Consider the following 13,822-nt stretch of genomic DNA (forward strand, 5'->3'; position numbering starts at 1 on the left):
ATAGCTGTGAGCTGGCTAGCTGGCCAACTAACCAACAAAGCGGGGGGTGTCTATGCTTAAACCTACAGAGGGAAGCTGATGTGCCACTCTGCTTTGATTCCACTACCATCCCATCCAAAACCACCTCATTGGGTATGACACAGAATTCCCAACTGACCTTTCAGCGAAGGCTCGTCTGCGCCGCCCACTGTCTCGTCTGCCCTGCTGTCATCAGAGGCACTTTTGGTTGGGATACCTGATGTGATATCGTTTTCCTGCTTGCAACCCTCTTCACTGAGTGAATCTACTGCTGCCATCTCTGCTTCATAGTTGATATTCCCAGGCACATGGTGGCTTACGTCAGGTTCGTGCTTAAACTGATGGGTGATGGCTGGTCCCTCAGCCTGAGCTGGGCTTTCATCCACGGGCCCAACTTCCACCTTCCCCTCGCTGCCTGTGGAGAGCTCTTGCTCAGCCTGCACTTGCTGAAGATCGTGCACTATTTCTGCTCCCTGGACAGGTTTCTTTGTTTCATCATCACTTGTGGGGACAGCTGAGCCCTTCTGAAAGCCATCCATGGGGATGGCACATGTCTGATTCGGAGAGCTTTCTGGTAAGCGTTCAGTGGCCAGGTGTGTTTGCTCGTTCCCAGGTTTGATTTCAACCAGACCCATGCTTGCTGAAGTTACAGCTTCTCTCTCACAGCTATTCTGCCCACTGAAAGATGAGCTTTTCTCTAAAGGTGGTTTTCCAGGGCCTGCTTCTGCTGGGGAAGTGTCAATGTACAGCATTATGGCCTCATCTGTAGAGTACTGGCGTGATACTGGTTTTTTAGCTAAGAGTGGCCTCATTTTGCCTGGAGAGACCTCAGTTGCCATCAAGGTGGTCTCCTGTATGCAGAGCAGGTCTGGGGTACTGCCTTTATGTTTCACTCCTTCAGGCTTGTTGACTGCCCGGAGGTGGACAGACTTGAGAACGGAGGGTGTGATGGCGAGGGCAGAGGGAGGGCCGGGCTGCAGGGCGTCCCCGACCGCGCTCTGCTTGCTGTGGCTAAAGGTATGCAGCTGGTGCCTGTGAGCGAAGGGCTTGCTCAAGACATTGTGAAGAGCACTTAGGTCAAGGTGAGTAGGAGGTATAATTGGAAGTTCGAGGTCTTTGCTCACTGAGGCAGTGCCATCTTTTGAGAGCGGCTGCTGCAGCGATGACTTCCTCTCTGGAACTTTAGGCTTCCTCTTGCTCCCCCCTGGAGACAATGGTCCCGAAAAGAAAGCTGTTGGAAAAGAAGAGGTGGGCGTCTCTGACTGGCTGGAGTACCCACTGGAGGGTGAGGCTAACCCCGCCAACTTCTCTGGGGAGGCCAGCTTAAACTCATTATCAACAGAGGGGAGGGATGGGGTGGTAGCTCGTGACCCAGACTGAGACGTCTGGGATTCAGAGCTCTCTGGTGACTTGATGCACTCTATGACTGTAGTACCCGTAGCAGTGCTTGAATTGGACAAGGACCTATAAGGATCACTAGATTTCAAGTCGTTCAGAAGCCAGAGGTCTGCATAGTGAGGTTGTTCAGCACCTTCATCTTTAAAGGAGGGGATACTGGCGGTGTCAAATGGAGTGTCCTTTAACCCGCCATCATCCTGGTTTGGCCAGGGAAGCTCCTGCTTGGCTGGCAGGTTGGGGCCTTCCACTCGGGAAGGTGTGTTTGAAAACTCAAGGGGCAGCTTCATCTCCCTGGCAGTGTGAGAGACATGCTGCCCACCACCGATCTTTGGTTCTATCTTGTCAGGAAGGTCGGTGCTGCCCTCTGATTTCCTCAAAGACGAGCTGCGTTTTGGTGGGGCTGGCTTTGCCTTTGGTTTCTTCAGTGAGATGCACTGCCGTGCCTGCCTCCTGTGGCTCACGCACTCCTGCCAGGCATAGTCAGCAAGGCTGGAAGTCACACTCCCAGTCTGGCCACTCTCGGAGCCTGGGGCTGCATAGTTGCAAATATAGCTTTTATTACCCTTCAGACCGCAGTCAAAGTGCATGGAGGTATAGTATCCTTCAGTATCCACAGAAAAGTGTGAGCTAGTGTCTGCCTTGTCAGAGGGAGTCTTTTCAAGGAAGCTGTCATAGGTGGCCATGCTGGTAAAGCTGGGACATCCCAGGCTGTCTGCCTTTGGGCGCTCAGGGCTGAAGTCCTGGCGACAGGAGGCGTCATGGTGATGGTGCAGGTAGTTCCACTCACTGTCGCTTGTGTTGCTGTTGTTGGGGTCATCCAGTAAATCTGCCACAGTGGATGTGAAGGAGCTTGCCCTGTGGCCCCTGACCTTGTCTGCGTGGTCACCAAACTGCTCTGTGATGAAGACATTGGAGTCCTCGTTGGCATTGGGAGCGGTATTGAGTGACAGCTCGGAGTCACAGTGTGAAGAGCCTGTTAGTGGAGGAGAGGCAGCAGGAGGAATGGTTTCAGATGTCTGGGAGGGACATGTGGAACTGCTCCCACTCCAGTTGCCACTGGAGGACTGGTGGTCATCTTTCTGGTCCATATGGCTGCTGAGCAGGACTCCTGCTGTGGAGATGGAGTGAATTGGGCTCCCGAAGGTGTCTGAGTTGGATGAAATTTCACAGCTGCCTGAATCGACCATCCTTGACAGCCGCGATCTCCCCCTCTCGCCGATGCTGTGCTCGGGGCTATGCAGGTGCTGAGGACAAGTTAAGCCAATGGGCTCCTGTGAACCCTGCTTGCTCAAGATCTCCTTCCCCTTTTTTGGGATCCTCTCTTGACCAGCTAGGAAGTGCTCTGCTTCGTACCCTGCACTCTTGGCAGTGGCATCCTGATGGCCCTCGCTGGCCCGGGCGCCCTCGCGGGGGAGGCTCCGCGAGCGGATGCGGTTGCTCACAGCGGCAGCAAAGACTGCATCCCCGTTGTCTGCCAGCACCAGGATGTTGCCAGTGGAGTGGGACAGGGAGGCGACGACGCTCTGCCCCCGCTGGGCACGGATCCGTCGCCGGGAGGGAGCGGCTATCAGGATTTCTTCTGTCTGGCACTCCGAATCCCGGGTCCCCAACCTCCTGTTGCTGGAGCCAGGGAATTCTGGGTTTGTGTGCACAATCACATTGCGCTCTCTTGCCACTGGCGACTCGTCTGAATCTAGGACACATGGAAAGCTGGGTGAGTGGGAGAGAGCTCCACATTTCCTGGCATGAGACAACCCGCGGAACAACCCAAGAAGATATTATCTTCTGTATTCTTTATTTTTTAATCTTTCTGAGCACTGGACCAAATTTAAGTTTTGTATAAAGATCTCCTGCCGGTGAGGTAGGGAAATTCTAGTCCTACAACATGACTTCTGCAATGCATTCTCAATGTGAGAATAAGCTGAGCTAAAAAGTACGACAAATACTAAGTTTTCAGTTCTTATGACTATTTCAGCTACTTAAAGTTTTTGGGAGTGGCTGCTGGACAAAATACTCATTAAGCTTCTAAAAATAATTCTGTTTCTCCTTCCTGTGTGTTCAGTATTTCCATTATCTGCTTCTTTACTATCAAGAATATTTGCAACACATAAGAATCTTTTATTCATAGGTTCTCTGATTACTTATTCCCTACGATAAACACATTTCTTGTTTCTAGTAGAGTTTCATGGCAACTGACTGAAACACCAGAGCCATCTTCAGGTGCAGATGAATATTAAGAAATAGCAATTCTGTTAGTTTTGTTTTGAGTTAATAAGAATTTCACTCTGAATTTGCCTTCAACAGAATTGCTCCTAATTTACCCGGACAAAAAGTGAGGTAATTTGGTAGATTTAAGGCAAATATTCTTGATGATAAAGAATACTAGGAAGGAATTGAGGAGTATGATAAATAAAAGGAATGTTTAGCAAAACTCCCGTTGAGTACCAGCAGCTGTATCTATGGTGGATATTCAAGCACTCATCTAAGTTATCCAGCTGTTGTGACAACTCATCATCACTTTGTGGAGTAACATCTGTCAGTTCTTTACCTTAAACTCCCCTGATGCAAGAAAAAACTTTCACTTAATCTAGTTACTTTTTATGCACATAACTATGGGTTCATAACAGAAATAAAATGAAAAAGAAAAAGAGAACTGATTAACATTTACACAATAAGAGCTGAACACGTACATCTATATTACTCAGTAAGGCCCCCAGTCCTTCAAGGCCATATGGAGTAATATAGCTTTTCTTACTGTAGTAAATCAAAAGAACAAAACATGTCATTCCTAAATTCTACAAGTATTTACACTTTCAAGGTTTTGTTTCTTTGGAAGACTAGCTACCAGCTCATATCCCTGCAATTTTAAGTTGGTTAGAAAGCTATCTATGGAAGATTTGTATTTATACTACACCTATTTCTTGTTGCACTCTTCTGGGGATGCCAGAGATGGTTTTCCTCCTCCTCAACTTTCGTCTCCGCTGTAGTACAGATTGTGAATGAACAAGAGAGCAGCGTATACTAGCCTCTCTGTCAAAACCAACTCCTGCAACCCATAAATAGGTCTCATTAGCCTTTAGAAATAGTAAACAAATTTTCATGGCTGGAACACAGTGGAGGTATGTGAGCTTGGATTAAGCCTGTGAATAAACATAAGGGAGCCCTTATGTAGCTCTTATGTAAATTATATCACAGTATATCACAGTTTTACGTCTAATTCCAGCTCCCCCTCAGCAGCCTGGTCTGCCAAAAATAACAGAAGGCATGAAAAGAAAAAGAACAGAAAAAGGAAAGAAAATCAGGAAAGCAAATAGAGAGCTCTTGGTAGCAGGGCATCTTTCTTATAGCTATTTATCTATCTGTCATAGGGACAATGACAGTAACTTATCTGCAAAGCATTATCTGTTCACCTGTAGCCTGACTTATTTTAAGCAAATAAGCATAAGAAAACATTTTAAGGTTCTAATGCCATATTGCAGTAGTTGGGTGCTTCTTAGGAGACCAATATGCCAAGGGAGCTAACATTTCAAAAAGGAAGGAGACAGCTAAAATGGGGCCAAGTCACCATGCAAGTTTAGAGAGCATTCTCTGTGACAATGACACATGACAGAGAGTGACACTAACAGGGAGCTGCCATTTACTTGCATACATCAGGAAGTGGCCTGATTTTCCTGTGTGCCCAGCACACGGTGGGAGTCTGCTCAGGTCATGCAATCAAGATCCTCGGTTTAGACTTAAAAGCACAAGATCTTGAGTACATTTGTTTATTGTTTGTTGACCACCTTCATACAGAATAGGTGAGAATTCATTGATTTCTTTATGTTTCCATGGCATTAGCAAAGGGAAGTGTCTTTCAGTTTGATTTTACGCTGTCTAGTCAAAAAAAAGTTAAAAGGAGACTGACCAGAAGGCCAGTGCCCATCTGTGCTGGCTTTTTGCACAACTGTACGGTCACTCATGCTCTCTAAAGTTGACATGGGACAGGTTGGAAAAAATGTGCCAGGTCCATAAAAACACTAACATAAGGATTGCTGGTACAGTGGTTTGTAATCTTAAGAAGAACGAACAAACTAAAGCAAACAAAAGGAAAAAGAAATCCTGATAAGAAGCTCTATTTTAATAGCGTATAATTATAGAAAACATAATTATACACAGACATACACATACATATTACATTACATAACAATGTAAAACATTAAAAAGTAACTTTCTTGTAAAAGTTCTTCTTGAAATCTACTACAGTGAAATAGAGGCTTCAGACAGATGTCCTGTAACCACCAATGCCCCTGGAATAAGCAGAGGAAGAACTTTCTTTAATATGGAACAAAAGTGCCGTAAACTCCAACAACAATCATTTTCAAAAAAGTGAACATTTCTCAGGGTTGGGAGAAGCTTAAAAAACAAAACCAGAGAACTAAAAGCAAACTTTTTGAAACAAAAAAATCAATCAGCATCATTGCTGGTTTTCCAGCAACTGTGAGTTAGCTGAACATGCTCTGTGTGCCAGATGCACGGGGGTCATCTCCGAGAAGGAAGTGGAAGAGGGTATTTCTTCCCCGTGATGCATACAAATTATTCCCATTAGTGCTAATGAGAATGATACACATAAACATCCAGAAGATTACATACCATTCTTGATCTGTAAAACTGATCAGTGGAAATTTGGTTCCAATGTATGGCAGGTGGAGTCTAGGCAAAAATGGCTATTACTGGAAAAGTTAACATTGGTCCCAGTCCTAACTGCCCTCTGGCTGCACTAGGTGACACTAGCCCTGTTGGAAAGCCTGCTCTGGTAAGGGTCCTGTATTGAAACTAGAAGGAGCATCATTTTATCACCAGCTTTACCTCATGGAAATACGCCACATAATCTATGACTTTGTGTGGGGATTTCCAGAGGCAGTGCCCAGCCTATGACCTTGACCAGCTGGCTGGTGATCTGCAGCCCAGCAGGGTGTATGCAGGCAGTCCTGCCACCCAGCTGCCAGTCCTCCTGTGGCCAGAGCACTGTCCTGGAGAAAGGGACACCCACTCCTGGCTGCCACCTCCGCAGGGAGGCAGGGCTGGTGGCACTGTGCAGTGTCACCTCCTCTGCCAGGACAGAGGGGAGCTGGGACTGTTACTGTCACTGGGAGGAGTCATGCAGCTGACGGGGGAGCAGATGGGGACTTGTGACCGTGATGCTGTAAGCCCAAAAGCCTTGGTTGTGAGCTGGAGCTGGACTGGGGGCATACAACTCTCTCCAGCACCATGGTGAATCCTACAGCCTGTCTTGCAGGAAGGTTTGTGCACCACTGATAGACATGAGGAAGAACAGTGGACGTGAGGGGCTGTGACTTTACCCCAACCCCCCAGTTACTGGGAAAACAGAATTAAATAAAAATATTTTTTCTGGAGAATGAAGGTTAACTGAAAACCCCCTTCTTTTTTCCTGATTGTTTACATTGAAGTCCATAACTGTGAAAGCCCACTTTATGCTCCTAAGTTAATCAAAACTTGGTACTTGAAAATATTATTGAGGAAAATTCAGATCAACTTTATGTTTACCATAGCCCTCTGGAAGGAAAGAAAGAGAAAAAGAGAAAGAGAAAAACAGCCTGATTTTTGATTCTGGAAATAAGTAATCTATCACATTTAATAAGTTATATACCTGCTGCTTCTATGAACAAGTTCTCCTTCAAATAAATCTAGTCAAATATATCCAAACGTTATAGAAATGAAAGAAAATGCCATTACTATACCTTCAGCATAGCTGCATGTAAAGAGATCTCAGAGCGATGGTTTGCATGCTACACATTCATGCCTTGCATGTTTAAAGCACTGCAAATAGTAGCCTACATTCTCTAGTTTCTCTTCTCCTGCTACACATGATAATCATATGATTAATTTTGGTGGCTTTCTGCATTATTTCAGTCAGCTACATTCAAAAAGTTATTTGAGGTCTTTGTTAATACAGATTGTAGGTTATATACACAACAAAAGTACATTGTTTATACAGGGAACTAGGGTAATGTTACACCATATAACATGACTGAAAATATGGGCCAAACTAATCCTAGATGCAGCTTCAGTGACTCCAGCAGTCACGCATAAGGGATGAATTTAGCCCACTGTCTTTCAGAAACTAAATCTTCAGGCTAGGATCTTTGCCCCAAGACTGCACAATCTCATGACTTCAAATAAATTAAACAAAATAAGTACTTGACCTCCCTTGAACCATGCAATAAATACAAAAAGAAATAGAAGAGATTTGTACCAGTGACATTGATGGGGATAATGCAAGAAGAAATCACTTGGGCATCTTGTTTCATTTTCTCCTCTGGAGTTGGGAGAGGTAGTGCTTTACTCCAATTGGTTTGTTTATCCAGTGTAGAAGGGATATTATGTATTGGATTTTTCGGCCTCTGCCCTAGCATGACATCTGTATCTTCGTCCTCTGGTGGATGGGACTGCAAATGAATACATTCAAAATCAGTGTCTCCCACTCAGGCACACAAGGCTAATTTTGAAACAAAGCAGACACACAAATCAGAAATCAATTACAGGGAAGCAGGAAGGAATCGTTCTAAGTCACACAGCACCAGCCATTCTCCAATGGAAACCTAGCATCCTGCTAATAGGAGAAAAACACCTCAGCATACTGGAACTCAGCACATTTACAGTGACATTTACAGGCCATCTCCTCTGTCAGAAGGGGCACATCCTGCATTCCTGCATAGCCATGGCGAGTGTGTCCTCAGTTACCACAAGCATTAGACATGTGGGATCTCATTTGCAACTGCAACTGGCCTCATAGAACCATTCATTCAAGCATCAGAAGGTCCAAAGTTTTAAAGAAGACCCATCCATATTTCAGAATAACCATTTGCATTTCATTTGTACTAACACAGACCAAGAGCAGACCATAGTACAGCCATCCAACAGCTGTGAGGTGGGAAGTGGCAGGTGTTGACAGTGCTGGGACAGGGAGATAACAACCAAAGAAAAGAGTATTCACCACCAGAAGAAATTAAAAAGATTGTTTAGAAACCATGCATATTTTTATATCATACTACAAGAAGCACTAGATGCTGAAGATGAAGAAACAGAGAGAAAAGTAAACAGCATGAAAGAAACACAGACGGTTTGTTTTCTTTTGGAAGAAACAACAAATCCCCCAATACCCTGTCTTGTAAAGAGAAATAAAGCAAGTGCATTTTCGTGTGGTGCTGGCTGCCAACTTGGGTTGGAGGGGGAGTCTCTTTGTTTGCAAAAAAAAAAAAAAGTTTCTGTTTTGTTTGGAAGGGACAGAGGGGAGAAACTTACCTTTACCTTCTTCTGCCTAATTTCCCTCCCTTCTTCCATTAATACATTCTTCTGTAAGCTGTGACAACTCTTTGGCCAGCTCAGGACATCTGCCTGCCTCTCATTTTTTAGAAATGAAGTGCAATCCCTTTCAGACAGGCTTTCTCTTCAGTCTTGAATTCCCAGCTGCTTAACTACCAGCCTTCCCTCATTCATGCCTGCTGTTTACACTTTATTTGCCAGTGTTAGTTTCGGTAGCAAACAGGGCAAAAATAAAATGTTGCTCTACATTGCCATGGCAGAGCATTGAGCAGGTGGGTGTTGAACACTGCAGGATCATGCCCTTTCTGCCATTGTACTTTTGCCATTCCTCCGCCCAGGCTCCTCACAAATCCTGAGGGAATTAACCATCTCAGGCTTGCCAAACAGCATTTACGTCCCGGCCCCAAAAGCATTAAAGACCTTAACTCTGCAGCTACTGTTTAAACTGTCAGAGGCACTTACTTACCTGGTCAGTGTCACCTCCTGCAGCACCCCCAGACCCAAGACAACACAGGTTTCTTCTTCTCCCGCCCGCAGAAAACCCTCTTTTCCCACGTAGGATTTCAGTCAAACATTGCAGCCTTCTTTCTGCCTGCAGCTTTTGTGCCGATTCCCGGCAGGCAGACGTGAATAGCTCATATAAACTTCAAGCACAAAAGACTTTGTTTCCTAGGTAACTCCCCCCCCCCCCCCCGCCCTAAGTTTGATGCATGCATGCAAAAAACGCACCCTTGCACGCACGCAGAGGCACATGGACACACTCACACACACACACACAGACACACACACGCTGCATTTGTTGCCGAATTCATCCTTCCCTGGATGACAAAGAAGTGCTGGACAAAGCTGGCTGCCAGAGCTCCTACTCTCCAAGCTGTGGCATCACCAAATGGCCAGAGAATAAATACCTGCTGTTGGTGTGGCGTTGTCCAAACCATTTCCTACCGTTTAGGAAAAAACAAGGGGCAGTTGCAAAACATGGCAAGAGAATTAAATGCAATTGCTAACGCTATTGAGTCTGTCTGAGTTCAGGCTTTTTAAAGGAGGTGATAGGAGGAGGCAGCTTTGTGGCCTTGAGCTCCTGAAACCTATCCAAGGTGGGAAGAATGACAGAATGGGGGAAAAAAGTTATTATTGTGTCTTACTGACATGAGAAAAACAGAAATGGCTTCTTTTAGCGCAGTAAAGTTAGCAAGTGAAAAGCAAGCAAGAGGAAGGGTTAGGATCTGGAAGGGAGAAGAGTGAGACAGGGCTGTTAATTGAGGATTGCTTGTTTTTCCAGTACCTTTCTACTCCAGGGGGTCATGTGGCAACACTCAATTGGGGAGGGCGAACGGGTTCTGTTAAACTATAAATGTGAAATGTGAAAAAAAAAAAATTAAAATTAAAAACATACACAAAACAATTCTTGTAAAAGCACATAATTTTTGTCTAGATAAATTAGCATCAGAGCCAAAATGAGCAGAGATTTTCACCCTGTTTCCTATTGATGGGTTTATGCCCCACAACAGATTGGTTTGGATCCCTGTGAAGTCTGTATTGGTTTTGCTTACTTGAATTAGACAAAACTGCAGTGAAATTGGTTCAGCCTCCTTGTACAGACATGCTTGAATTGTCCCAAGAATGCCTTGTATTGATTGGGTAACTCAAACTGTCTTCTGCCTGGAGCTGAAGCAGTGCAAGATACATATCCAATTACGTTATAAATGTAAATTATTTCATAATGTAAGGGATTTTTTTTCAATTTTTTTTTCGGTTAAGGCAAATGGATATAAATAATGATGCTGATGGTAATTTATCAAATACATTGATTGCTATGTGTTTCTGATGATATCACTATTTCTCCAAGTTTGCATTCATTGTGCCAAGATGACAACAACCAATTGTCTTTTTGTCACTTTTTGTAACACTTGAAAGGACAAATAGCAATGGCCACAATGTCCTAGGTCTTGGTGAATCCCTACACCTCCAAAATCCTCTTCTGTCAGAAACTCTGGTTTGTTTGTGGCAATGTCCAGTTTTCAAAATCAAGGAGTGAAGGACAACTGACTTCTTTTGAAATAGGAAACAAAAAAAAAGAGATAAAACAGGTCTGTTGACAACTCTGGAAATCTCTAGCGTGTATTTCTTGGTAGGGGTTATTATTTCTCCAGGCATTTGTTAGACTAGTATTGCCAGATAATTCTACCAGTGTTTTTCCTCCCAGTCATTATCAATCATTATCAACACTACTGTGACAGATGAACAAACCTGACTCTGAAGGACTTTGCATTATATGGTTTCCTCTCAAGATAAAAAGTTGTAGCGAGTCTCAGAAGGCCTATTCCTGCATCTCGTCCTACTCTCTTCCTAGATATGCAACACCTGCTTTTCCCCAGTTCCTGTGTGCCCATGGAAAGCCTCCAGATGAGCTGTCCATAAGGATTACAGGAGACCAGAGTGGGAGAAATCAAAAGAGAGCTGTTCCCAGTGAACATTTCTAGCAGCTTAGTTTTTGCCCAGGCCCGTGGAAAACCAGTTCTCCCAAGCTAGGAGAAGTCCTTATCTCAGGAGCAGCACCCCTGTTCATGCAGCAGAGGCTGTGGAGATACTGAATACATCCACAATTTCAGTCTACTTACTCCTCAGATACCCAAGGATGGTCTTCTGAGTAAGTTTCCAGACACCTGCTCTAAGCAGACTGACTGCAAGTACCAGGATGTTTGAAATTCAACTTCCTCATGGAAGGTGCTAGAGGATCTCTAGGGAGGGTCAGGACACAGGGAGACTAATGCTGCTGAGGTGACAGGAGTTCAGAATATGAAAATCTTTGCAATATCCCATGGCCTGTGATTGTCAGTGCACAAAGAGAAGAGGACAGGAGGGACCTCCTGCCCTGAGCTTCAAGCACAGGTACATGCAAAAGCCACTCAGGGGCAAACCTGTCCATGAGAGCAACAGCAGGACCTCAACTTTGCTCTCAGAGATAGCAGTGTGGGCTACAGTCAGACAAGCAAGGTATGGTTACCCATCTGTCTGTCCCATCTGTCTGTCCCATCACCATGGGACTTCCCTACCTCCCCATGGGCCACTCTGCCAGCTGCCTCTGAGGAAACACCTGTTTCCTGTCTGAGAAATACCTACAGCCATCCTTTGATGTGCCCGAGGCTCAGGTCCCTGCTCAAGCACGGCAGGACAAACTTCCCAGGTGAGTTCTTATCATTAGAGATAGGACAAAAAATGAAGGTGACCAGCAAAATTCCAGTTTCTGCTGTCACAGTTGTGGTCCTTAGGAAGGTGGTCCTACCAGTGCCTTGCCAAGGGGTCCTGAGGTCACTTAGTGCCTGTTCCCATGTGGTGCCTGTCACTGGGGCAGCTGAGGCATGCTGGCACAGAGCAGCAGCCTCAGCATTTCAACACCCCCATGCTGGGGGAGGGAGTGAGCTGCTGCTTTTCAAAAATTCTCATTCACTCAGGAAACCAGAATATCTCTAAATGTCCTGAGTAAACACATAATTAAGCAAGAAATTATTATTATAAACTCAAGGCTGTTCTGGTCTGATGGGCAAATCTGAAGTTAGGCAGTTTTAAAAGTGAATTTCTTTTGTGTGGGGGTGTGCTTGGCAAACAGAAACAGTGATAATCATTCTGTTAAATACAAAGCCAGAGTACTTTTAAGTGTGCATTTTTCTTTAATGGGCTAAGATTGCTTTGAAACTAAACTGGTGCATAATTGCTTGAATAGGGATTTGTCACTGACATATGTGAGCATTTTTATTTCCTGAGCTATCCCATCAACCTCACTTGCAGAGGTGCTATTGTGCTCCTGAAACTGCCTTGCAGTAAAAATCTTGTTGCATATGCACGTGACCTGATTCCTCAGTGCTCTGTGTCACTTCAATGTGAAATCTTTGGTCTGTGTGTGCTACAACAAAATAGTCAGATGTCCAAGTCTGACTGGTCAACAGAGCTATCCCTGTAGAGAAAGAGACAGTGGCTCTGCTGAGGAGCAATTCAGCTCACCTTCCTTCAGCACTCAGCTTGGGCTGAGATGAAGCACTCCTGACCACTCACACCCTGATTTTAGGAAGAGCATTACTAGCACATATGTAAGTCAGGACTCATCATTAATAATTTTTAATTAATTAAAACCTTAAAACATCATCAGGACAGTGACAAAGAAGCAAATCAGCAGTCGACAAACTTGACAGCCTGGCAAGTTATGAGTCTGCCTCATTTATTGTCCCAGAGCTGGGATGTGGAGAAAGAAATGAATGGGTCAATAACAGGACAAAAATGCCACTTCTGCCCCTCTTCTCTTTTCCATCCCCCCAAGCTCTGAGACATGACTGGTGTTCAGCATTTTCAACATATAGGAAAGATTGGTTCAAGAAGCATAATTTGTGTTATATCATGTACCTAGCCTGCCTTACCTATAGTGATTACCTTACAGGAGATTCTGGGATTTCAAAGTTAGTGCACAGGGCCTATGGAACACAGTGCAATGGTGATAGGAAAAACATAAACCCAAGAATAAATAAACAATTTTTCCTCAGTTAATTAAAGATGGAGAATGCTAAAGCCACATCAAGAGCATTTATCCTCAACATGTTTGTTGAATTTAGACATGGCTGGGCTGATTCCTTCCCCCTCAGCTGTGTTTGATCAGGCAGGCAAGGTGTTATCTCACAAGGGATTTAGGTGGCAGAGTCACAGCCCCCAGCAGCACCCAGGGCTGGCAGAGCCTGGGTGAGGGCAGGAGTGGCTGATGCACGCTGCTGCACAATGCTGTTCTCCAGAGGATTATTTCTGACTCCTGCTGCCTGAAAGCTGCAGCTAACAAAAAGCATAAGGGATCAATATTATTTCTAACTTCAGGCTTCTATTGCAGTAGGTGGGGGAAATTTCCCTCCCAGGATAACCTTATGAATATAGTGGGTGGTATTCACCCAAGCAGAGCATCAACATGTTGCTTCAGCATCTGCAAGCATTATATATTCTGTTGTCTCCAGCAAACATAAATACAATTTGTTCTCACCCTGTGGAAGCACAGCAATAAGGTGTACAGCACATCCTGACACCTCATTTAAGAACAGTCATTCAT

General features: G+C 44.8%; 1 protein-coding gene across 6 annotated transcripts in view; it reads right to left on the minus strand.

The window, feature by feature from the left end:
* The window catches only part of NHS (NHS actin remodeling regulator), a 247,786-nt gene that overhangs the window by 5,335 nt on the left and 228,629 nt on the right, over positions 1 to 13,822 (minus strand). For 2 of the 6 annotated variants that reach the window (XM_077172812.1, XM_077172826.1), the window contains exons 4-6: positions 7,670 to 7,862; positions 4,331 to 4,462; positions 158 to 3,109 (exon numbers count right to left, since the gene is read on the minus strand). In XM_077172812.1, coding sequence (XP_077028927.1) covers positions 158 to 3,109; positions 4,331 to 4,462; positions 7,670 to 7,862 — 3,277 coding nt within the window. Of the gene's footprint in view, positions 1 to 157; positions 3,110 to 4,330; positions 4,463 to 7,669; positions 7,863 to 8,718; positions 9,423 to 10,024; positions 10,088 to 13,822 lie in introns of those variants that run through there. The other 4 variants (XM_054628202.2, XM_077172832.1, XM_077172839.1 and 1 more) reach the window with 4 other exon arrangements.

Source organism: Agelaius phoeniceus, chromosome 2, assembly GCF_051311805.1.
Source record: "Agelaius phoeniceus isolate bAgePho1 chromosome 2, bAgePho1.hap1, whole genome shotgun sequence".
NCBI lineage: Eukaryota > Metazoa > Chordata > Aves > Passeriformes > Icteridae > Agelaius > Agelaius phoeniceus.